The 26,322-nt window shown below is 38.1% G+C and overlaps 1 protein-coding gene across 1 annotated transcript in view; it reads left to right on the forward strand.

The window, feature by feature from the left end:
• Nucleotides 1–25,891, forward strand: part of LOC126248974 (dual serine/threonine and tyrosine protein kinase-like) — a 317,035-nt gene extending 291,144 nt beyond the window's left edge. Inside the window, exons 13-15 of the mRNA XM_049950529.1 lie at nt 2,087–2,336; nt 18,039–18,206; nt 25,237–25,891. Of these exons, the coding sequence (XP_049806486.1) occupies nt 2,087–2,336; nt 18,039–18,206; nt 25,237–25,241 (423 nt within the window). The 3' untranslated portion in view covers nt 25,242–25,891. The remainder of the gene's footprint in view (nt 1–2,086; nt 2,337–18,038; nt 18,207–25,236) is intronic.
• Nucleotides 25,892–26,322: the final 431 nt, after the last annotated feature.

Below are 26,322 nucleotides of genomic sequence, written 5' to 3' on the forward strand. Positions count from 1 at the left end.
TGGATACAATATTACTGGAACATACCCACACAAAATCACACATTTGCTATACATGGATGATCTAAAACTACTGGCAGCAACAAATCAACAACTCAACCAATTACTAAAGATAACAGAAGTATTCAGCAATGATATAAATATGCCTTTTGGAACAGACAAATGTAAGAAAAATAGCATTGTCAAGGGAAAACATGCTAAACAAGAATATTACATATTGGATAACCACAGCGACAGCATAGAAGCGATGGAAAAAACAGATGCCTTTAAATATCTAGGATACAGACAAAAAATAGGAATAGATAATACAAATATTAAAGAAGAACTAAAAGAAAAATATAGACAAAGAGTAACAAAAATACTGAAAACAGAATTGACAGCAAGAAACAAGACAAAAGCTATAAATACTTATGCTATACCAATATTGACCTACTCATTTGGAGTAGTGAAACGGAGTAGCAAAGACCTAGAAGCACTCAATACACTTACACGATCACAATGCCACAAATATAGAATACATCACATACATTCAGCAACAGAAAGATTCACATTAAGCAGAAAGGAAGGAGGAAGGGGATTTATCGACATAAAAAACCTACATTATAGACAGGTAGACAATTTAAGAAAATTCTTTCTAGAACGAGCAGAAACTAGCAAAATACACAAAGCAATCACTCATATAAATACATCGGCTACACCATTGCAATTTCATAACCACTTCTACAACCCTTTAGATCACATAACATCAACAGATACGAAGAAAGTAAATTGGAAAACGAAAATACCACATGGCAAGCACCCGTATCATTCAACACAGCCACCCATCGATCAAGACGCATCCAACACATGGCTAAGAAAAGGCAATATATACAGTGAGAAGGAAGGATTCATGATTGCAATACAGGATCAAACAATAAACACCAGATATTACAGCAAGCATATTATTAAAGATCCCAATACCACAACAGATAAATGCAGACTTTGTAAACAACAAATAGAAACAGTAGGTCACATCACAAGCGGATGTACAATACTAGCAAATACAGAATACCCCAGAAGACATGACAATGTCGCAAAAATAATACATCAACAGCTTGCCTTACAACATAAACTTATAAAACAACATGTTCCCACATACAAGTATGCACCACAAAATGTACTGGAGAATGATGAATACCAATTATACTGGAACAGAACCATTATAACAGATAAAACAACACCACATAACAAACCTGACATCATACTCACCAATAAAAAGAAGAAATTAACACAACTAATCGAAATATCCATACCCAATACAACAAATATACAAAAGAAAACAGGAGAAAAAATTGAAAAATACATCCAACTGGCTGAGGAAGTCAAGGACATGTGGCATCAGGATAAAGTTGACATTATACCAATTATACTATCAACTACAGGAGTCATACCACACAATATCCACCAGTACATCAATGCAATACAGCTACATCCAAACTTATATATACAACTACAGAAATCCATAATTATTGATACATGTTCAATTACCCGAAAGTTCCTAAATGCAATATAACATATACCGTACAGTTAAAAGGAAGTCACGCTTGATCAAGGTCTGCGTCACTTTCCATTTTTGACCAGACATAACGTCTGAGAAACGAAACAAATAATAATAATAATAATAATAATAATAATAATAATACATTGGGAAATTATGTGGAAGTTGAATTACAAATATACCAAAACCTGTAATTATTCATAATTCTCGTAAAAGAAGGCTTGCAAGGAAAATGGACTTTGCTCATTTTAACACTGGTACATTTTCACTAATAATGCCATAATTTTCTATATTAGAATGTTATGACAGTACTGCTGAATACCATTTATATGTATTAATTGCCTGGTACTTGTTATATTATTCTAAAGTATACCACTCTGTATTTCTAATTTTTTTTTCTACAAGAATGCTGGAATGGGATTTGTAATTGTCATCTGTTGTATTGTTTTTTGTATTGACATGTCATTTCATACATAAGATTACTTAGTAGTAATCATAATGATCAGTAATATTTAAGGTTCCTTCATACATTTTATTTGCTTCAATTTTTAGCTCGATAACGATAATCGTGCCAAACTGACTGATCTGGGTTTTTGTATTCCTGAAGCTATGATGTCTGGCAGTATTGTTGGCACTCCTGTTCATATGGCTCCTGAATTATTGTCTGGCCACTATGACAGCAGTGTAGATGTTTATGCATTTGGCATATTATTTTGGTATATATGTGCTGGCCATGTGAAGCTGCCAAATGTTTTTGAAAATTTTCAAAATAAGGAGCAACTGTGGACCAGCGTCAAAAGAGGTAGGAGCAGATGAAAGTGACAATTTTTGGTAGCAAGTAGATATTTGAATACTCTAAGAAAGTGAGGGGGATGTTCAAAGTAATCAGTAATATTTTAGGGCCTATGTTTCTTAACTGATTTCATTACAAGTTCTCCATTTCACCTATTTCACAGAGTTAATTTTAAGCATATTGGGTTCTGAAGTCCTGTGGTCATGTATTTTACTGGTATACTACTTATTCAAATCCTCAGAATGGGCCAATTACCAACATAATCTGCCTTTCCAGATTACTAGAGTTGTTTGGAAATGGTGGGAAGAAGATTATCACGTGTTCAAAGTACTTCCTCAGCCCTCGTATTATTCACATCCTAATCAAATGGCTTTGTTCTTTTGATATAATTTTTCACCTAAACTCATTAGTTCTGATATTGAAACAACTTTGATCTTTTATTTTTATTTTATTTACATGGCTTAGTTGTTTCTTGTTTATGCTTTCAAATTGTGTTAATTCTTACATTTAATTCATTTTCTTGCACTGGTATAAATTGGAGGTAAGTTCTGTCAACTTCCAGGAATTTGTAATCACACATACCATTTACAGCCCAGTTTTGCTTTTTAAAACAGAAGTGCTATTTTTTGGCCAACATAACATCTCAAAATTTTACTAACAACTCCCCCCCTCCCCCCCCCTGCTCGCGCTCCTGCTCCCTCCCCGTCCCCCCCTCCGTCCCTCACCCCCTCCCTCCTCTTCTGAACAGCACATTGCAACATTGCAAAGCATCCCAGATACGCTCAATAATGTTCATGTCTGGAGAGTTCCTGCAGCAATTCTCTGGACCTGTGGGGTGTCGTATTGTCCCGCTGGAATTTCCCAAGTTCGCCGGTATGCACAATGGACATGAATGGGTCTAGGTGATCAGACAGTATGCTTACTTATGTGTCACCTGTCAGTCATACCTAGATGTATCAGGGATCCCATATCACTCCAAATGCACATGCCCCACACCATTACAGAGCCTCCAACAGCTTGAACAGCCTGTCCTGACATGCAGGGTTCATGGATTCATGAGGTTGTCTCCATACCCACACACGTCCATCCGCTCGATTCAATTTGAAATGACTCGTCCTACTAGGCAACATGTTTTCAGTCATCGACAGTCCAATGTCGGTGTTGACAGGCCCAGGTGAGGCATAAAGCTTCATGTCATGCAGTCATCAATGATACACGAGTGAGCCTTCGGTTCCAAAAGCCCATATATGATGATTCATTGAACAGTTTACATGCTGGCGCCTTTTGATGGCCCAGCATTGAAATCTGCAGCAATTTGCAGAAGGGATGCACTTCTGTCACGTTGAACGATTCTCTTTAGTCGTCATTGGTCCCGTTCTTGCAGAATCTTTTTCCAGCCGCAGTGATGTTGGATATTTCATGTTTTACCGCATTCCTGATATTCACGGTACACTTGTGAAATGGTCATATGGGAAAATCCCCACTTCATCACTACCTTGGAGGTGCTTTGTCCCATCACTCATGCGCCGACTATAACACCACATTCAGACTCGCTTAAATCTTGATAACTTGCCATTGTAGCAGCAGTAACCAATCTAACTACTACTCTAGACTTTTGTCTTATGTATGTGTTGCCGACCGCAGTGCCATATTCTGCCTGTTTACATATCTCTGTGTTTGAATACACATGCCTATTCCAGTTTCTTTGGTGTTTCAGTGTAAATCCTTACATTGATCCTCTAGCCATTTCTGCTTTACCATTTTTCACTTCCTGTAAATGACAATTTTTAGATGTTTGTATACCCTTTCACCTACTTCATTTACTGCATTTTTGTGTGTTCTCCTTTCATCAGTTAAATTCAATATGTCTTGTGTTACCTAGGATTTCTGCTAGATCTCTTCTTTTTACCTTTTTATATCCTCTGTTGCCTTCACTATTTCATCTCTCAAAGTTACCCATTCCGCTTCTACTGTATTCCTTTCCCCTGTTCTGGTCAGTCATTCCCTAGTGCCCCCTTCAGAACTCTGAAGAACCTCTGGTTCTTTCAGTTTATCAAGGTCCCATCTCTTTAATCTCCTACCTTTCTGCAATTTCTTCAGTTTTAATCTAAGTTCATAACTAATAAATTGCGGTCAGACTCTACATCTGCCCCTGGAAATGTCTTACAATTCAAAATCTGGTTCAAAAATCTCTGTCTTACCATTATATAAGTAGTCTGAAACCTTCTGGTGTCTCCAGGTCCCTTCCATGTATACAACCTCCTTTCATGATTCTTAAACAAAGTATTAGCAATGATTAAATTATGTTCAGTGCAAAATTCTGCCAGGCGGCTTCCTCTTTCATTCCTTTCCCCAACCACTGGACTCACATTTGGGAGGGCAGTGGTTCAAACACGCTTCCAGCCATTCTGATTTAGGTTTTCCATGATTTCCCTAAATTGCTTAAGGCAAATGCCGGGATGGTTCCTTCAGAAGAGCATGGCTGCTTTCCTTCTCCATTCTTCCCTAATCCGAACCTGTGCTCCATTTCTGATGACTTCAATGTCTTCAGGACATTAAGCACTAATTTCCGCTCCTGCCCCCCCCCCCCCCCCTCATATTGACCTATTTTTCCTTCTCTTCCTTGTCCAACTATCAAATTCCCGTCCCCCATGGCTGTTAAATCTTCGTCTCCCTTTACTGTCTGAAAGTTGATTTTATCTCATCATACATTTCTTCAATCTCTTCATCTGCAGAGCTAGTTGGATGTGGGCTTTGTGTTTTATCCCGGTTACAATAATACTGCGCTGTTCATAGTAGTTTACCTGTGTTCTTATTTTCTTATTCATTATTAAACTTCCTCCTGCATTACTTGTATTTGATTTTGTATTTATAACCCTGTATTCACCTGACTAGAAGTCCTGTTCCCCCCTGCCACTGAACTTCACTAATTCTCACTATATCTAACTTTAACCTATCCATTTATCTTCTTAAATTTTCTAACCTACGTGCCCAATTAATGGCTCTGGCATTCCACACTCTGATCTGTGGAATGTCAGTTTTGTTTCTCCTGAGAACAACATCCTCCTGAGTAGTTCCCATCCAGAAATCCGAATGGATGACTATTTTACCTCCAGAATATTTTACCTAAGAGCATGCCATCATCTGTTAACCATGCAGTAGAGCTGTATGCGCTCGGGAAAAGTAATGGCTGTAGCTTCTGCGTGCTTTCAGCCATTTACAAATCTTAGTTTTATCACCCTCTCCTGCCCCCTTCCTCTTCTTGATGTTGTTTTTTGAAATATTTTCCTGAGACAGAAATTATGAAATGGCTTGGCAGTCTTGTCAACAAATATAAAGCCACGTTCTGATACACAGCATAGTGCATATCTTCCTTTTTGTGGAAAATGGTTGAAAAACTGGATTTTGCAAGTAATATTTATTTTAGTCTCCTCAGACATATTTCAAGTAATTATTCAAAACATGTACTGTGTATTTGTTAACATAAACAGAGATTATTTATAAAGATTTTGTCATTTTTATGAAGATCATGTCTAATACTAACTAGCCAAATAGCTTGGCTGTGTTAGTAATTACTTGTCATCTCAAGTATTTAATAGATCTAGTACATGACAGAGATTCGGATTCTCTTCTAGATGTTGTGGTATTTTAACACTGCCACCCATCTGGAAACCAAAGGACTCTTCATTGACAGCTGGACATTCACTGTAGTTCTGTCAATAAAATGTACAGGAGGAGATGAAAATTCTTTGCTTGGTGTTTTGTCAAAATACCCTTTTTTTTTTTTTTTGAGCCCCAGTGGTTTTTGCCACAACCCACCATTTTATTAATTTTGTTTGGAAGTGCCAGTGCCTTTAGCACGAAATCACCGATGCTATGAAAGCCTCATTTCAGAGCTTTCGTAGGATTGGTGGTTACTTGCTAAAGGCTTTGATAATTCCAAACAAAATCAATAAAATGATAAGTTTTGGCAGAAACCACTGTTACTCAAAGGGTTAGGAAGAGATTTTGTTTAACATTCCACCAGTGAGAAGCCTTAATCTAGAAAGTAAAGCTCTGCAAAATTGGCAAAATACATGTTTGTCACTGCTGTAAACTCTTCATTGGTCTCAAAATGTGTGGCAACCCGAAATACATTTGGATCTGGGAATCTGTGCGTGCCAGATGTGGTGAACAGAAAAGAAGTTCCAACAGGTTGTAATTAAAATCCACCAGTTTTCCCATTGCCAAAGCAGCTTCATGGTCTGATGGATTGTCCTGAAGGAAGATGATTATTTTTTTTTCTTCACAGTCTTGTTTGCATGTACCTTTCCATCTCATCAGTCTAGAAGACTCACATCGACTTTGCAAGTTATTGGTTTCCCTTTGCAAGGTGATCAGCGAGAAGAAACACTTTTGCATCTCAGAAGACTCTGGCCATGACCTTCTCCACAAGTGAGATGAACTGCTGTTTCTGGTATGAAAGGGTAATATATTGATGCAAAAAAGGTTGGATTCCATTTAAAATGGTCTAAGCAGTACTGAGATGAGATGTTAGTTTTTAGTATTTGTGTTTCATTGTCATTCACCGAAAGCTGCACAGTATATAATTTTTTGTACAAAATGTGCCATAATCTCTCTTGTGGTACATCAGTGTTGTCACCTGATTTGTTCACCTTTAATCACCGATCCTTCATTACTGTAATTTGCAGTTCCTCAACATTTTAATCTATGGTAATTCAGTTTACTCATTTTGAAGAAAAATACAAAGCACAAATACTCTAAAAGGACATAGGAAAAAAGGATTTCACAGTTCAATTGATTTACATTCTTGCAAAACATGTATCATCATAACAAAAACAAAATTTCATTGATATCGATGCCTGGATAAGCACGTTCACCTCGTATTTGAAAATTGGCAATGCATTTAAATATAGCTTTATTATTAGACAGTTTCTCTGCCTGTGAACTTAGATATGTTATTTGTATTATGTCGGCCACAGGACCTTGTAAGATCATAGTTACAATACTGATAATGATCATACTGTTTGACATTTCTTATATGGAACATCTTCCCTGTTGTAAATCAAACTAGTTCTTGAACTGCTTAGTACAGTGGTTTGAACAGGGAGGCACTGTGTCCCTACTGTAATACCTGTTCCTTTTTGCCCAGTATATGTGCTGAGTGAGAAGCAGCAATAAGGCAAGTCTTCTGGACTAAAGCAGAATTACGTGGATGTGATAGATGTGTTATTCTTTAGAAATTGGATAAATGCTTGTTGGATAAGACACTATGTTCCCAGAAAGTTCAGGGTGAGATGCCACTCCAGTCATTTTATCTCTCAGGGAATGGTTTTTGATAGGTGGCTTTACAGGTTTGTGATTATGTCAGTAATCATGAGAGGGGAAAGATGCTTCAGAAGCACAGCATGGATTTGTTGTTTCTTAAAGTCACCCTTAAGAACATATCAAACTGCACAGTTGACTGCAGAACTCTTCATCTGACCTAACTGTTTAACAAGTGTTGCATCCACCTTTTCACACTCATCATTTACATTGATTTATGTTTGCTATTGTACCACCATAAAGAAATGGCTAACATTTTTATTATCTCCTCATTGTAAACTTACATTTAACTCTACTCTTCTTGTCTTCATATGTAACTGCAGTATTGTCTGTTTGGAGTGATCTGTTTAACTTTGAAGTAACATTTTCTGTGTGTGTGATATTCAGCAGAACATCTTGGTTTTCACTTGCTTTGAGACCATAATTTCAGAAGAGGCATGGCTACTGTTATAGTTTTTTGCTTATTATCTCTTTAAGTCAGTTGTCAGGATTGTTAGTAAAGCACTGTAACTACTTTCCAAAAACTACTTATTGTTTGTAAAATTTCAGTTGTTAGGGACCATTGCTCGAACATGAATTTCAGTGGTTTGTGTATAAAGGAAATATGTGGAAGCATCTGTGTGAACATTGAGTGCTGATAATGCACCTGTTTTATTCTGGTTCAAAATGGTTCAAATGGCTCTGAGCACTATGCGACTTAACTTCTGAGGTCATCAGTCGCCTAGAACTTAGAACTAATTAAACCTAACTAACCTAAGGACATCACACACATCCATGCCCGAGGCAGGATTCGAACCTGCGACCGTAGCGGTCACGCGGTTCCAGACTGAAGCGCCTTTAACCGCACGGCCACACCGGCCGTCACGTTTTATTCTGTACAGGTGGAATTTCCTCTACACTGTCTACTAGATCATTGCACATTTCCCAGTATCATATGGGAATTTTTGAGTTCAGTTCCCATGCTTGCAGAAAATAAGAATGAATTAAGTATGAGTCTGCCTTTATGCAAGTACAGAACTATTGTTTTACTTTTTTCTGAGATACATACATGAAGATTATATTTAGGGTAGGAAATATAGTACATCAGATATGGGTGTGTTTAATTTGTATATATGCTTTACCATTCATTTTATGTTGTGTGTGTGTCCTGTGGCTGCCAACTGAAATCAGTCACAGGTCTAACTTAGTACACCATGTGATCTGCAAACATAAGGGATGTTGGAATATCGTCTATATTGAAGTTTTTGTTTATAATCCAATCTTTAAAATATATGTTCTGGTAAAAATCATGATATTTGTCCCAGTTTGCCCTTTCCATTGCTATATTTAGCTTGCCCTAAGCTGTGGCTGCTTCGTATTTGTGTGCCAAATGTATTTTTGTTGTTTTTGTGTAGTTGGACTGACCTGTGCACACCGGTAAAATTTTTGTGAAGCTTTGGTATGGGGAACAATTTGTTGTGGTTTGTTTTTCATTGGATTTTTTTTTCTTGTTTCCTCAAGTTTTCTCATGCCCATTTGTGAAAACTGTATCATTATGTTGTTGCGGCTTGGACATGTTTCACTGAACTATTTCAGTTTGTGACGTGCTTTTGACTGTCATTTGTTTCACTGTTTTGTTTTGTTTTGGTTTGACAGCTGCAAAATTTGAATTTGTTCTGTTTGTTTTCTTTTGGTTTGTGTGTGTGTGTGTGTGTGTGTGTGTGTGTGTGTGTGTGTGTGTGAGTGTGTGTTTCAGATGATTAATGTGTTTCAGGATTTGGAGGTCTGTTTCTATGCCGTTGGGGTGGTGGTTCATTTTTAATGAGGTTGTCTGCAAATGTGGGATGTGTGCTGTCACTTTTCAGTGCTCTTAAGTGTGCAGAGTTTCTTATCCTGAAATTTCTACATGTCTGCCTGACAAATACTGGATCACTGTCTTTGCAGGTTAGCTAGTACCTACCTACCTGCTGTCTCGAGTTTATCTGCGACCATGTTGGGTACTTTTAATCTTTTCTGCAGTGTGTTGTTTCTTTTATATGCTACATGTGTACCATGTTTTCTCATAGTATTTCCTATTGTGTGTGTTATTTTGTTGTCAAATTTCAATGTGTACAATGTTTTCCTGTTTCTTGTGGTTTCGTCGTCTTGTGTGCTTCATGTGTTCTCTGTTAAGTGGTTGTTACTGGTGCTTTGAGCTGTGGTACTCTTATGTGCGTTCAGTGTAACTTTTGTTTCTATTTTATGGTTCAATTCTCAACAGTTATTATTTTGTAACCATTCTCTGTGACAGTTTGTCTGACTGTGTTTAGTTCTTTTGCATAGTTATATTTGTCCATTGAAATTCTGTTAAGCATGGGTACGAGATATCTGAAGATGGCCTGTTTGTTGGCTTTTAGGTGGTTTGCCATGTTGTGGATAATTGAACTGGTTGATGTAGGTTGTGGAAACGTCTTGATCACTAAATACTTCATTTTATGATGCATTTTGAGTAATCGTCAGATAATTGTGACCAAAATAAACATGAAAGGTAAAATTAGGAAAGCTTATATATAAATACTACAAGCCCAATGTAACATTTGGATTGAATGTACACATTGAGTATATGTACACTACTGGGCATTAAAATTGCTACACCAAGAAGACGACGTGCTACAGATGCAAAATTTAACTGACAGGAAGAAGATGCTGTGATATGCAGATGATTAGCTTTTCAGAGCATTCACACAAGGTTGGCGCCGGTAGTGACACCTACAATGTGCTGACATGAGGAAAATTTCCAACCGATTTCTCATACACAAACAGCAGTTGACCGGCGTTGCTTGGTGAAACATTGTTGTGATGCCTCGTGTATGGAGGAGAAATGTGTACAATCACGTTTCCGACTTTGATAAAGGTCAGATTGTAGCCTATCGCGATTGGGTTTATTGTATCGCCACATTGCTGCTCGCGTTGGTCGAGTTCGAATGACTGTTAGCAGAATATGGAATTGGTGGGTTCAGGAGGATATTACGGAACGCCGTGCTGGACCCCAACGGCCTCGTATCACTAGCAGTCGAGATGACAGGCATCTTATCCGCATGGCTGTAACGGATCGTGCCACCATGTCTCGATCCCTGAGTCAACAGATGGGGACGTTTGCAAGACAATAACCATCTGCACGAACAGTTCGACAACGTTTGCAGCAACATGGACCATGGCTGCGGTTACGCTTGATGCTGCATCTGAGACAGGATCGCCTGCGATGGTGTACTCAATGATGAACCTGGGTGCACGAATGGCAAAATGTCATTTTTTTGGATGAATCCAGGTTCTGTTTACAGCATCATCGTGGTCGCATCCGTGTTTGGCGACATCGTGGTGAACGCACATTGGAAGTGTGTATTTGTCATCGCCATACCAGCGTATCACCCAGCATGATGTTATGGGGCGGCATTGGTTACACGTCTCGGTCACCTCTTGTTCGCATTGACAGCACTTTGAACAGTGGACGTTACATTTCAGATGTGTTACGACCCGATCCCTGCGAAACCCTGCATTTCAGCAGGATAATGCACGACCGCATGTTGCAGGTCCTGTATGGGCCTTTCTGGATACAGAAAATGTTTGACTGCTGCCCTGGCCAGCACATTCTCCAGATCTCTCACCAATTGAAAAGTCTGGTCAATGGTGGCCGAGCAACTGGCTCCTCACAATACGCCAGTCACTACTCTTGATGAACTGTGGTATTGTGTTGAAGCTGCATGGGCAGCTGTACCTGTACACGCCATCTAAGCTCTGTTTGACTCAATGCCCAGGCGTATCAAGGCCATTATTACGGCTAGAGGTGGTTGTTCTGGGTACTTATTTCTCAGGATCTATGCACCCAAATTAGGTGAAAGTGTAATCACATGTCACTTGTAGTATAATATATTTGTCCAATGAATACCCGTTTATCAACTGAATTTCTTCTTGCTGTAGCAATTTTAATGGCCAGTAGTGTACTTACATTGTGCTTAGGAAAACACTTACAAGTTACCAATAGAAGAATAATATAAACTCTCATATGCAATAGCATTAAGTATATTTTCAGACAACATTATTTAGAGATGTCGAATGCCAGACTGAAAACAGCAAACTTGAGAACCGTGTTACTTCAACTTGACACCAAATGGCATTGATCTCCAAGATCGAAACATACCAGAATATGGCGTTTACAATATACATAATGCTGTAATGCTGTAAACATCATTTACCATTACATTTGTTTTTTACAATAAGTGTCATATTGTCAATGAAAGAATAAAACAACATAGCATATGTTATGAATAAAACCTGTCATTGGACATATACAAAGAACATACAGCACACCAGACGCAATGTCCAAATATTCCATTGAGAGACAGCAGTGTCAAGGCCATCATTATAAAGAAAAACAATATGCAATTTTTAAATTATTTTTCAAACAAAATGAGCAATTGTTAACCTATTGAGACCACAGATGGGCCATGTCAAAACAAAAAAAAAAAAAAAAAAAAAAAAAACCTCATCATAAATTTAAAAAAATTCTAACTGTGTTAGGATGGACTAGGAAAAGATAGAAATAGGGGTGGGGTGAAGGGGGTGAGGTGGGGACACTGACAGGGAAAGGACAGATAAGGTAGAAGTAGGGTATGGTTGTTGGGGGGCAGGGGTGAGGGGGAGGTGCGTAGACAAATAGGCAAGAGATAGAGATGGTGAAGGGAGTGGGGGGGGGGGGGGGGGGGGAATAAGGGACTGGAAGGAAGGGCAGCATGAAGAGACAGAGGGGGGGGGGGGGGGAAGGAATGTGAGAATGTTACAATGATGGTACAATTTCATATAATAATATTATATTAAAACATAATGACCATGTTTTTTAGGTAATTACATTTCAATATAATTTTTAATATTATTACATTTATTATAAAATTCTTTCCCCAGTCCGTTTCAATCTCGCGTCCAGCCATCCTGATTTAGGTTTTCCATGATTTCCCTAAATCGCTCTAGGCAAATGCCGGGATGGTTCCTTTGAAAGGGCATGGCTGGCTTCCTTCACCATCCTTCCCTAATCCGATGAGACTGATGACCTTGCAGTTTGGTCTCTTCCCCCAAAACAACCCCCCCTCCCCCCTAACCCCCCAGTCCATTCATACATTAATTTTTTTGGCCCATCTGTGGTCTCAGTAGGCTTGACAGTTGCTAGCTTTGTTTGAAAAATGATTTAAAAATTGTGTGTTGTCTTCCTTTATAATGATTGCCATTACATAGCTGTCTCTTGATGGAATATTTGGTCATTGTGCCTAGTGTGCTGTATGTTCTCTGTATATGTCACAAGGCAGGCTTTACTCATAACGTGTGCTATGTTTTTATTTTTTCATTGATGATATGATGCTTATTGTAAAAAGCAGATGTAATGTGGCAAAGGATGTTTATCACATTTTGTAAACTGTAAATGCTATGTCCTTGTTTGTTTTGATCTTTGAGATCAATGACATCTGGTACCAAGTTGATGTAATATTGTTCTGGAGTCTGCTGCCTCCAGTTTTGAAAATATGCTTAACAGCAATTGCACAAGAGAGTGTACATTTTTCTTGTTTTGCTCCTTTGTATGGGCTTCCCTAACCATATTGTAAATACATCTACTCAGCATGTAGTTTTGTTCCCAATGTTACTTGGGGCTTGTAGTATTTATATACAGGGTGTTACAAAAAGGTACGGCCAAACTTTCAGGAAACATTCCTCACACACAAAGAAAGAATATATGTTATGCGGACATGTGTCCGGAAACGCGTACTTTCCATGTTAGAGCTCATTTTATTACTTCTCTTCAAATCACATTAATCATGGAATGGAAACACACAGCAACAGAACGTACCAGTGTGGCTTCAAACACTTTGTTACAGGAAATGTTCAAAATGTCCTCTGTTAGCGAGGATACATGCATCCACCCTCCATCGGATGGAATCCCTGATGCGCTGATGCAGCCCTGGAGAATGGCGTATTGTATCAAAGCCGCCCACAATACGAGCATGAAGAGTCCCTACATTTGGTACCGGGGTTGCATAGACAAGAGCTTTCAAATGCCCCCGTAAATGAAAGTCAAGAGGGTTGAGGTCAGAAGGGCATGGAGGCCATGGAATTGGTCCACCTCTACCAATCCATCGGCCACCGAATCTGTTGTTGAGAAGTGTACGAACACTTCGACTGAAATGTGCAGGAGCTCCATCGTGCATGAATCACATGTTGTGTCGTACTTATAAAGGCACATGTTCTAGCAGCACAGGTAGAGTATCCCGTATGAAATCATGATAACGTGCTCCATTGAGCGTAGGTGAAAGAACATGGGGCCCAATCAAGACATCACCAACAATGCCTGCCCAAACGTTCACAGAAAATCTGTGTTGATAACGTAATTGCACAATTGCGTGCGGATTTTCGTCAGCCCACACATGTTGATTGTGAAAATTTACAATTTGATCGCATTGAATGAAGCCTCATCCGTAAAGAGAACATTTGCACTGAAATGAGGATTGACACATTGTTGGGTGAACCATTCGCAGAAGTGTACCCGTGGAGGCCAAACAGCTGCTGATAGTGCCTGCACACGCTGTACATGGTACGGAAACAACTGGTTCTCCCGTAGCACTCTCCATACAGTGACATGGTCAACATTACCTTGTACAGCAGCAACTTCTCTGACGCTGACATTAGGGTTATTGTCAACTGCACGAAGAATTGCCTCGTCCATTGCAGGTGTCCCCGTCGTTCTAGGTCTTCCCCAGTCACGAGTCATAGGCTGGAATGATCCATGCTCCCTAAGATGCCGATCAATTGCTTCGAACGTCTTCCTGTGGGGACACCTCCGTTCTGGAAATCTGTCTCGATACAAACGTACCGCGCCACGGCCATTGCCCCGTGCTAATCCATACATCAAATGGGCATCTGCCAACTCTGCATTTGTAAACATTGCACAGACTGCAAAACCACGTTCGTGATGAACACTAACCTGTTGATGCTACGTACTGATGTGCTTGATGCTAGTACTGTAGAGCAATGAGTCACATGTCAACACAAGCACCAAAGTCAACATTACCTTCCTTCAATTGGGCCAACTGGCGGTGAATCGAGGAAGTACAGTACATACTGACGAAACTAAAATGAGCTCTAACATGGAAATTAAGCGTTTCCGGACACATGTCCACATAACATCTTTTCTTTATTTGTGTGTGAGGAATGTTTCCTGAAAGTTTGGCCGTACCTTTTTGTAACACCCTGTATAAACTTTTCTAATTTTGTTTTTTGTGTTAATTTTGGTCACAGTTATCTGATGGTGATTACTTGAAATCCATCATAAATAAAGTATTTAGCTCAAGACATTTCCAAGGAATTACTAAATGCTAAGTTTGAATAGCCACATACCTTAAAAATGGATGACTTCATCAATCAAACATGAGGAATGAGGTGGGTTTTCTCTGTACTGAGAACTAGTGTTTCTGATCTTTGTTTTCCATTTTGATGTGACGGCAATTTATTTATTTATTTATTTTTGTCTGTTTCTGTTTCAAGGGTGAAGTATATTTTTGGGTAGGCGGTATTGATGTCTGTGTAATTGTAGTACATGGTCATGTGTTTCAGCTACCGTGCAAATTATGTCATTAACATAGCAGTACCAATATAGTACTTTGTACAATTTTGTCATGTGATTACTTTCACAATGGTTAATACTTCTTGTTTCTGTGTTTGTGGGAGAAAGTTTGTATCTCATAGTTGTATTTCTGTTATTTTGATTGTTTATTCAGTTTTTATATGGCTGTACATTGATATGATGTCAGATGAGAGTAGCGTCGCTGTATAGGGTACATTCATATCTTTCATGTTGTCAATTGGGTCATTGGTGTTTTCTATGCTTCTGTTTGTACAAGTGCAGTGTTTTTGGAGAAACATGTGCATGTATGGCTAAATGATATGCTGGCACAGTCCGATTGGAACATTGGGATTGTTAAATTTTTTGTAAACAACTGGATGTGAGTGCCCTTGGGTTCTTTTGTGCTTTTCTTTTTATTTGGCATCTTTCATGCTTAACAGTTTTTGTATGTCTCTTTGGAATCTTTGGGTTGGGTCGCTTTTTAGTTTCTTTTATTTGGCTTTCTATTATGTACTTCAGCTTTTCTTTGGTATAGCCCTTCCCTTTTCTGCTCTTGTGACTATTTCATTGTGTGCTTCCAGTTTTTTGTGTATCTATATAGCTGTTCTCTCTTCAGTGGTGGTACTTTTGTTCTGATAATCTGATTTCTTCCGCTATCAGTTCTCTGGCTAGCCCTGCATTGAAATTTCCTGTATATTTATTTCCTTTGCCTCAATGGCCAGAGACAGTGGTCATGTGTGTTAGAATTGTGCTTGCATGAATGTGTGTATGTGTTTTCTATATTAGAAGGACATTTGGCTGAAAGCTCACATGTATAGCAGATAATGTTGCTGTTTCCTTTTTACCCAGTTTTATTGTATATTTATTTTTCTGTAATTATGTTTCTAATTGCTCTTTGTGTGATATGTGTTGAGATTGTGTTCAGATCCCTTTTGATGTAGTTCTTCTTAATGTGTGGAAAGCTGTACTTCTGATACATTAGAAACTCTGTATGTTGTGTATGCTGGTGTCTGTTGCCTGTTGTTCCTGTTGTGTGGGTTTATTTCAACAGTTTCTTTAGTTTATGGTCTTGTTTCTCAAGTTGCTTTTCTATTGCTGTTTCTGTGTGACTTTTCACCTACTCAGTAATGTCATAAAGTATTGCAGACTGTTTAATGTGAATGCCTAGTTGTAAGTGTCTTTGTGTAGTGTGGTGTTGAGCAGTCATTTCTTTGGTACATATGACTGTTATGCACACAAATTTTCCCATCTTCCAATTTATTTTACTTTCTTCTTCCTTTTATGATGTTGATTTTTTAAACGCTGTTTTTTCACAGTGATTTATATTTTTCCCCTCAGCATAATCTAGGATTAATGAGTTGGATGGATGGACTGACATCTCATACTCATTAGGGAGTCCTACATGTGCATTACACATTATCTTTTTGGCATGGTCTTATTGGAGGTGGTTGACAATAGATTTTTTCAGCTTATGAAGAATTTACCAGATAAAGTGTATCATGTGGATGGCTGTAGTGATTGCACATGAAATGTACTGATGAGTTTTCATGTTACTGATAATTGTAGAATGAAAGGGTGGGGGAGAGTGCAACATGGTGCTCACACTTAACCATATATGCCACTCAGTTTAATAATTGCATGTTACTTACAGATCACTATCAGGACCTTAATAAAACTGCAATTCATAAGACACCAATACATTGTCACAAATTTTGGCAACTAGAACCTGCTTTCTACCACCTCTCATTCCCAACCAAATTCTTGTGATGAAAACAATTTTCTGCCAGTAGAATATAAATGAACTCCCTTTGAATAAAGCTCAGTTGTGTAGCCATGAGTTGGAGATTGCAACCACAGAATCAGAGAAAACTTGATTGATTGATTGATTGATTGATTGATTGATTGATTTTTGTAATGCAGTAGGTCTGACCTCTTTGCTTCTGGTGAGCACCAAATGAAGTTGTACAGTGGTTAGCACACTGTACTCTCATTCAGGATGATGATGGTTCAAACCTGTGTGCTGCAGTCCTGATTTAGCTTTTGTTGATTTCCCTAAATCGCTTCAGGCAAATGCCGGGATGGTTCCTTTGAAATAACATGACCAATTTCCTTCTCCATATTTTCCTAATCTGATGGGACTGCTGACCTCACTGTTTGGTTCCCTCCCTCAAATCAACCAACCATCTTTCTGGTGTGTGTTTCATTTATCAATAATAATAATAACAATAATAAAAATAATAAAGGTTACAAATATTTATGTGGATGCTAGCAAACTCCTTTCTACATCTCTTAATTCCTAGAACCCACTGACAATACATACAGTAACTGTGAACCAGGTATCAAAAGAATAAAAAATTTGGTTGCAAAAAAGAGTGTATCTGTTAATCTCCATTGAAAGCTGTAGAATATGTCCAAAAATCTTGACCAAAATAAAGTTTAATGTGCATACATATACCAGGTTCAGCTAGTCTTCTTTATCAGAGGTCAAAGCATTTATCACCCTTAAGGAATGTGGCTTGGACATTTGGGTTCACATTTTGTCTTACTTCCTCTTAACTCCTCATACAACTCTGCATTATGTACTCATAATGGAATAATTATATAGCTATCTGATTGTTGTGTATGCCAATTGATGGCTTCCGTATCATATGGTGCTGCAGAGGTGTGTGTGTTTTTTTTTTTTTTTTTTTTTTTTTTTTTTTGTAGGTTATAAATGATAAAAATACCTGATTTATTTACTTATTTTTCCCTTTTGTTCTCTGAAGGTATTCGACCGGAAAGGCTGGCCCATTTTGATGACCAGTGTTGGCATCTTATGGAGCAGTGCTGGTCAGGTGAACCGTCCCGGAGACCACTTCTGGGATACGTTCAGCCTCTGCTCGAATCTATTCTCGAACAGTATTCCCGACGATTCTCTGAACAGCTCACACCAGGTCTGGTACCATTCCTAAGTGTTCTGATCGAGAAGTGTTCCAGTGTTAATTTTTATTACATTAACCCAGCTCCTTTCCTTAAAAAAGCCATACATGTATGCTCCTGTGGGTCATAATGACTGGTTGGTATTTAATGGCATAATACTCATAAGTGAAATTTGTTATAATTTTAAATTTAGGTTCTATTTACTCATCTATGGTTATGTTTGTGCTAGGAATAAATAGTTTCACAATTATTTCCACCCACTTTTTCCACTTGTATAGGTGCTAATTTGTCATTTGCTCTTCATACGCTTTGATCAGACTTGTCATTAAAGAATTATGCACATGAGATTCAGGAGAATCATTTCTTTGATATTACAGGAAGAAAGATGCATCTACCTGTGTCTGGAACCCATAGACAGACTGTTGAGTCACCATGTGATTTATATACACCAGACAGTTTTAAGGAACCCATATAGGCTTAAAGTTTAATTTTATTTAAAGGTGTGTGTGTGTTGTCTAGCAAGCAAAATCTGCAAATGCTTGCTGAACTGTTTCCATTAGAACACAAACTTGGGCAAATTTGCACATGCAACTCGCTTTGGCAGTTTAATATCAGGAACCCCACTAGAGTTGTGTTATGATACAGGCAAGTGGAAGTTTACATTGTCATGGTTAAAAACAACAGCTTACCACCACAGTTGTATCATTATTATTATTGAAGAAAAATTGTGATAAAAACAAAAAATTAAGAAGAGAAAGGAATGTTTTGGGTGAAGAAATGGAGTCAGGGGGGCATACATACTTAAGTTAACAAGAAACACTATTGAATTAAGTAGAATCAGAGGACTTTGCTTAAACTGAAAACATTCTGAAAATGTTGTATGCAAGTTTCGAACATCTCTCTTCTGTTGTACAATCAAATATTTGAAAACATCATACAATAACATGACAAGCTATATCACCAAGAGATGACCTGTTAATCACTCTTCAGTTTTTGCAGACAGTATTCATAACTTTATCACAAACCTGAATTAATTTGTGTTTCTGTTCAAATAACTTATGGGGATGCAACTGAGTGACCCCTTCAACAACCACTGATATGAAACTTCCTGGCAGATTAAAACTATGTGCCGGACCGACACTCAAACTCGGAAAATTGCCTTTCGCGGACAAGTGCTCTACCACTGGCCCGCGAGAGGCAAAGGTCCCGAGTTCAAGTTTCAGTCTGGCACACAGTTTTAAACTGCCAGGAAGTTTCATATCAGCACACACATCGCTGCAGAGTGAAAATTTCATTCTGAACCACAGATATTTCAACAGGTGCACACAGTGTCATTTTGATGGCACAAATTCAGCAAGGAAGTGCTGTACAAGGGAATTCAAACCCTCTGTTTGCAGAGCATATCTGAAAAGATTTCTCTCTCTCTCTCTCTCTCTCTCTCTCTCTCTCTCTCTCTCTCTCTCTACACCAACAGATGAGGTAGTATAAACTCTGGCTCTCCGTTCTTTTTTCCCCCCAAGGATGAGAGCAATAGTCCAATTGGAGTATTTAAGGAAAAACTTCCAGCTATGTTTAGGAAGTCACTTCCTAATTTAATGTAACTTATTCTTACTAACACTATCCCAATTTTCTGCAATAGCAGATTTACTCGGCTGTTATGTCAGTACATTGGTCCTCCACAGTCCAGATGGTCTGACTAGTGAATGACGTGCCATAACTTCAAGAAATACTATAAACACCTTCCGTACACAAACCAGGATCATCCTTTATGGAGCGTAAAAGGGCCCTAATCTTAGATGGTGGTCGGAAAACACATTTCACATCATATTTCAGCAAAATGTGATCAGTCCTTTTGGAAATGTAAAAAGGCCGTAGATTTTGATGCCACATTGGTATTATTACCTCTCACCCATTGCACAGTTAGTCAGTAGTGAAATTTATCTCAATTCACATTAGACATGAAAATGACTTTAGTCATTTAATTTAATCAGGAAAAGAGGACAGAATAGGAGCAGATATAGCAAATGAAATTCCATTCCAAGTTATTTTGGACAAAATTTGAGACCCAGTGCCTGATTCAAAACTGGAAAGAACACATCTGTTGACAAAAAATTATTTATACAACATTAAACAATGTCACAATCTGTGCTCTACATCTGATGGACATCAGAATGATGAGACCAGTGTTGAGGCACAGGTGAGAAATACTCTGGAGTGAAAGTCCGTGCATGCTGTTTCACAAACTAAAGACATTCTGAAGGAACTGCATCCATATGTGAAAAGTTCAGATTTTGTGTTAGTAATAATGAAGACTGTGTAAGGTGACATGTTGAAGTTTGCAAATGACTGGGTGTGTATTGATGGCGTTGCATGGTCTTAACTACTACTGTGTTAAGTTCATCACAGTACTGGTATTAGATTACATGAGACGAGAATTCCCCATTTGCCTTTGACTTGTACAATAGCATTGTTATCCATATTTTTCACTGTATAGAAGTGGAAACTGGGAAGATCACCCTCAAGGCCTTTATGTGTAGATTTAGCAGAGCCCTTCTATAATGTTTGCAACTCTAAAATGGATGTTCCAAAACTGCAGACTCAGAAAGACGTGAAGCACAGTCAATCACCATTTCTCTACTCTAAGAAAGGCAGATAGCAGGTGATGTCACAAAGAATGTAGAAATGGCAAGAAATTGTGGTTGGTTATTAGGAAATTACAATTTATTAAATCCAATTTCTAAAACTAGTGTATAGTGCAATCACAGGTAAAACATGATGTTCAACTTCTCAGTTGTGTGTGTTCTGTGTTTCATTTTTCCCATTACTGTCATTTTTATTTATGGATTTTTTTAAATTTGTCTATTGAAATTACTGCAACAGCTATCGTGTCAATAGATTAGGTGTTAAGGTTACCATGGCTCTGCAGTACAGTGACGTATGTTGGAAAATAGCTAGTTACCACTGAATGGATCATATATTCCAGTCACTTCACTACTTCTTACCATTTTGTGAGATAGCGCAGTACATCTTGAGATGAATTACTGATCATCTGTTGCATGCTTTTGTTTGTCATGGCTTCTTCCAGTGATATGATCCCAGTTTTTTTTCCCCAAAAATCTACATATCCATGTGGCACAGAGAATGGCTTTCGGTTACTTTTCATTCTGTTGGCTGTTGTGGACAGCACAATCCCAAAATGTTTTTAACAAAAATATTGAATAGGGCACCTGTTGGGAATATTGTAACAGAATGTGACCATTAATTCAGCCCAACCGTCTATGGTAGCACAAAATTGTTTAATGCTCTAGTTCATTAAAGGTGGCAGATTGCATGCTGTTATTAATTAAACACTTGCATGACAGGGTGGCACTAGAACAGAAATGTGGCACCATAATAAGAAATAACCCATAACACATATTAAGAGTATGTTACAAAATGGTACTTAACTATAGTGCAGTTTGATGTGTGGCACTTTTGTCCTATGCTAGTATAAATAATTTTGCTGTCTCTTGGCAGTCTATGATATTGTCACTATGGCTGAATGTAATTGTGCAGTCACTTTCTCATTGTATCTAGTTCTCCATAATTAGTGACTGCTAAGTCAGAATGTTATCTACTCAATTGAGCTTAGTCCAATGTGTAATTTTAGGTACTATACTGAACTGGCTACAAGCACTGAATTGTTCATCTAATTGCAATATCAGAACTGTGTGTTTGGGTGTCCACGGTGTCCCGTGTTTTGTGCCTGTCAGCAGTAGGATTTCTGTATCTGCCAGTACAAGATGGAAGCAATATAGTCCACTGTTCACAGTATTCTTTGGCGACTGGTAACACTATCGGCATTTTCAGACATCAAAGCACTCTGAAACAATTGATACACTCATGTAAGTGCTACATAATGAACCTAAGGGACACCTCTTCACAATGCTGGAAGAAAGTAGCATTTTTTTACAAACCGTTTACAAGAGCCTGGTAATACATTAAATTATCAGAATGACTGTATTAACAGTCCATTTTTTAGAAACTTTGAGGCCTCCTCCAACCATCTACCTTGACACAATGCATGTGTGAACTACAACCCTATTTACTAAAAAGAAACAATAGTTGTGCATTGGCTCACACATAATTCTAGCTGCCATCTGGCATGCAGACTGCCTTCTGCACATGCTGCAAAACTTGTGCACCATACAACGCCACCAAGCAGAATTAAGTACAGTTAAACTCTAAATGTCACATTATGTTCCTGCGCTCTTAGAACTTTACAGAATTCCAGTTTTACAATTTTTCATCTTTCGCAGTTATCAGCCATACGATCGTTGTCACAGCAGGACACATTGCAGGAATTCTTTGCAAATTTCACCATGGTGTATTTTTTATCTGTTCACACCAGCATTTGGAATGAACATTTGGGCAAGCATAGGCATAACCTGTAGTGACTTGGTTATGCCACCATTGCCTCAGTTGCCTGGTGGCATTATTTCTTGTAATTTTTGTCAGATGTATGGTCATAATTCCCTTTATATAGTCTCCCACTGATGATTTTACATTTGAAAATGACGACGTAGTTCATTGAAACCAGTAATCTAACCATTTCTCCAGAATTAGATTTTCACTCTGCAGCGGAGGGTGCACTGATATGAAACTTCCTGGCAGATTAAAACTGTGTGCCGGACTGAGACTCGAACTCAGGACCTTTGCCTTTCGCAGGCAAGTGCTCTACCAACTGAGCTACCCAAGCATGACTCACGCCCCGTTCTCACAGCTTTACTTCTGCCAGTACCTCGTCTCCTACCTTCCAAACTTTAAAGAAGCTTCAAAGGTCCCAAGTTAGAGTCTCGCTCCGGCACACAGTTTTAATTCCGCCAGGAAGTTTCATAACCCTTTCTTTTTAAAGAAAAAATTTTATATACTGTGGCTATGCCTTCACTTGTGTAGTTTCAAATAAACTTTTATATGGTTGATGTCAATGTGTTGTAGAATTATGGAACATGTTTTATGCTCAAGAATTAGGACATTTTTGGAAAATGAACATCTCCTCTATAAAGATTAACATGGATTTCACAAACAGAGATCTTGTGAAACTCGGCTCACTCTGTTCCTCCATGAGATCCACAGCGTAGTGGACAATGGTGCTCAGGTTGATGCCATGTTCCTCAAGTTCAGTAAGTCATTTGACACCATCCTGCATTCCCATTTAATGAAAAAATATGAGCTTACAGAGTATCGAAGCAGACTTGCAATTGGATTCAAGACTTTCTTGCAGATAGAACTCTAAATGTCGCTCTTAATGGAACAAAATCGACAGATGTAAAGGTAATATCCAGAATACCAAAGGGAAGCATGATAGGATTGTTGCTGTTTACAACATTTACTGTATAAATGATCAAGTAGAAAGTGTTGGATGCTCTTTAAGGCTATTTGCAGATGATGCAGTTGTCTATAGCAAAGTAGCAACACTAGAAGGTAGTAAGAATTTGCAGAACGACCTGGAGAGCATTGATGAATGGTGCAGGCTCTGACAGTTGACCCTGAACGTAAATAAATGTAGCTTATTGCGCATACATAGGAGAATAAATCCACTACTGTACAGCTACACTATTGATGACAAACAACTGGAGACAGCATCTGCCGTAAAATATCTAGGTGTAACTATCCAGAGTGACCTTAAGTGGAATGACCACATAAAACAGATAGTGGGAAAAGCAGACACATGACTCAGATTCATTGGAAGAATCTTAAGGAAATGTAACCCATCCACAAAAGAAGTTCGCCCGATTCTTGAGTACTGTTCATCTATCTGGGATCCCTATCAGGTACTACTTATACAGGAGATAGAGAAGATAAAACAAAGAGCAGCGGGTTTTGTCACAGGATCATTTAGCTGGTGAGAGAGCTTTATGGAGATGACAAACAAACTCCAGTGGCAGATGTTACAAGAGAGGTGCTGTGCACCATGGAGAGATTTGTTATTGAAATTTCGGAACAGCACTTTTTTGGAGGATTTGGACAACATATTACCCCCCCCCCCCCCCACACACACACACACACACACATATCTCGCTTATTGACCACAAGCAGAAAATTTGAGAAATTAGAGCCAATACAGAGACTTACCGATAGTCATTCTTTCCATGCACTATTCACGAGTGGAACTGGGTTGGAGGGATCAGACAGTGGTACGAAAGTACCCTCCACCACACACCACTAGGTTGCTTGTGGAGTATGATGTAGATATAGATATGTCATTCAAACCCACAAAAAACATAGTAAAAACCTAATTTGAAATAATTTATGTTTTGTAGTTTGTTAAATAATTATACTATTTAACTAGAATTACTTACGCATGTGCGTACACACGTGTGCACACACGCGCGCGCACACACACACACACACACACACACACACACACACACACACACACACACACACACACACACACACAAAGAAGAATTGCAACAAAATTTCATTGCGAAGTTGTGTAAATGTGAACATTTACAATGTCTTATATCTGTTTGGCTAATGTCTCATAATATTTTTCTGAGTGAGCTGTAACGTGGAAAAGCAATCAAATATTCGACATTGAACTGAGTGTGACTGCTTAACCCAAGATTATCATAATTCCCTATTTTAATATGACACACAAATGCTAGTACAGTAACATAAAGTTAGTAGCCACTCTTGAATACAGACAGTTAGGAGGGCTTCAACTTGTATTCTGCACGAGAGATAAGTTATACTATAAATAATGGTTGCTATAACCATGATGTGAAACCTATAGAGAGATTTTTAAATGTAATAAAACACTCAAGGAATATTATTTACTATTATCCTTCCCACAAGAAATATTTCAGTGTGGATCTGTGAAATGTAAGTGAAGAATAAATTAATGTTTTCAGTCTATAGTTTTCTTTGTTGTTGTTTAAAAAGCTATGTGAATTGTTCATTCTGTAACTTATTTATTTTCATGTAAACGTCTGTAGTTCTAGACTTTCTGTTGAAGAAACCATTTTCAGTTGTTTCATAGATTTCTATGTTGTATTTTAGAATGAAGAGCTGAAGTTTCAAATATATGCCAAATATACTTAGATAAGGATGAGGACCATGAGGAGGAGGAGGAGGAGGAGGAGGAGAAGAAGAAGAAGAAGAAGAAGAAGAAGAAGATGAAGGTGCTCATGATCTATCGCAGCCCATTGATAGGAGGAATTTGGTATGCGCTGCTGCTCCTGTTGGGTCATCTTTCTTCATAATGAAGTATCTAGACTGGGGAAGTTTTTTGTGGCTTGTGCATTATGAGAACTGTTTCCCTCAGTGCAGTGGCATTTTTATTGATGACTTTAGGTTATTTAACCAACAATCAGTATTCGTTTTATTACATTTTATTGCAGTTGATGCAAAAAGTGAAACTGGAAGATGCTACATCATCAGCCTTGATGGTTTACATCAGATTTAATATTTTTTCTGTATTTATTTTGTTTAAATCTCATGTGATACTTTCTCATTTAAGAGTCACTCATTTTTCACGTGTTTTAATTGCAACAATAATTTAAAAATACATCTAACTACATTTAATCTCCATTATGATGTATGACAGATGAACAAGAATCCCCCCCCCCCCTAAACACACACACACACACACACACACACACACACACACACACAGAGAGAGAGAGAGAGAGAGAGAGAGAGAGAGAGAGAGAGACTTAAATTTTGTCTTAAAATGTTTAGGAGTTGAAACTGTACATATTAATATGTAATAGTTTAATATTTATTGACAAAAAAATAAAATCAGTCTTAGATATGTGGAAAAGAGCTATATTTTCATAAGCATTTAATTTCTTCCATTTGGAATGCAAGTGCTTCAGAAATTAAGTTGCCTGTGCTACAGTGTGTTTAGTTAAAACAGGCATTTACCTGTTTAATGTTTACAGCACTTCCTTGGTTGATTATGCTGTAGTTAATGTTAAAAAACATTGTCAACTTAAGGCAGCAGAAATTTAACTGGTACACCTGAGACCATCTGTAATGGCTGTACTGTCTTTAATCACGATTTTCACTATCGTAATTGAAACCTAATCAAGAAGAGAAAATTTTTCCCTTATTTGGGTGTGAAAATATTTCAGTTTTCAGATA

The sequence above is a fragment of the Schistocerca nitens genome, chromosome 3 (genome assembly GCF_023898315.1).
Source record: "Schistocerca nitens isolate TAMUIC-IGC-003100 chromosome 3, iqSchNite1.1, whole genome shotgun sequence".
In the NCBI taxonomy this organism is placed as follows: Eukaryota; Metazoa; Arthropoda; class Insecta; order Orthoptera; family Acrididae; genus Schistocerca; species Schistocerca nitens.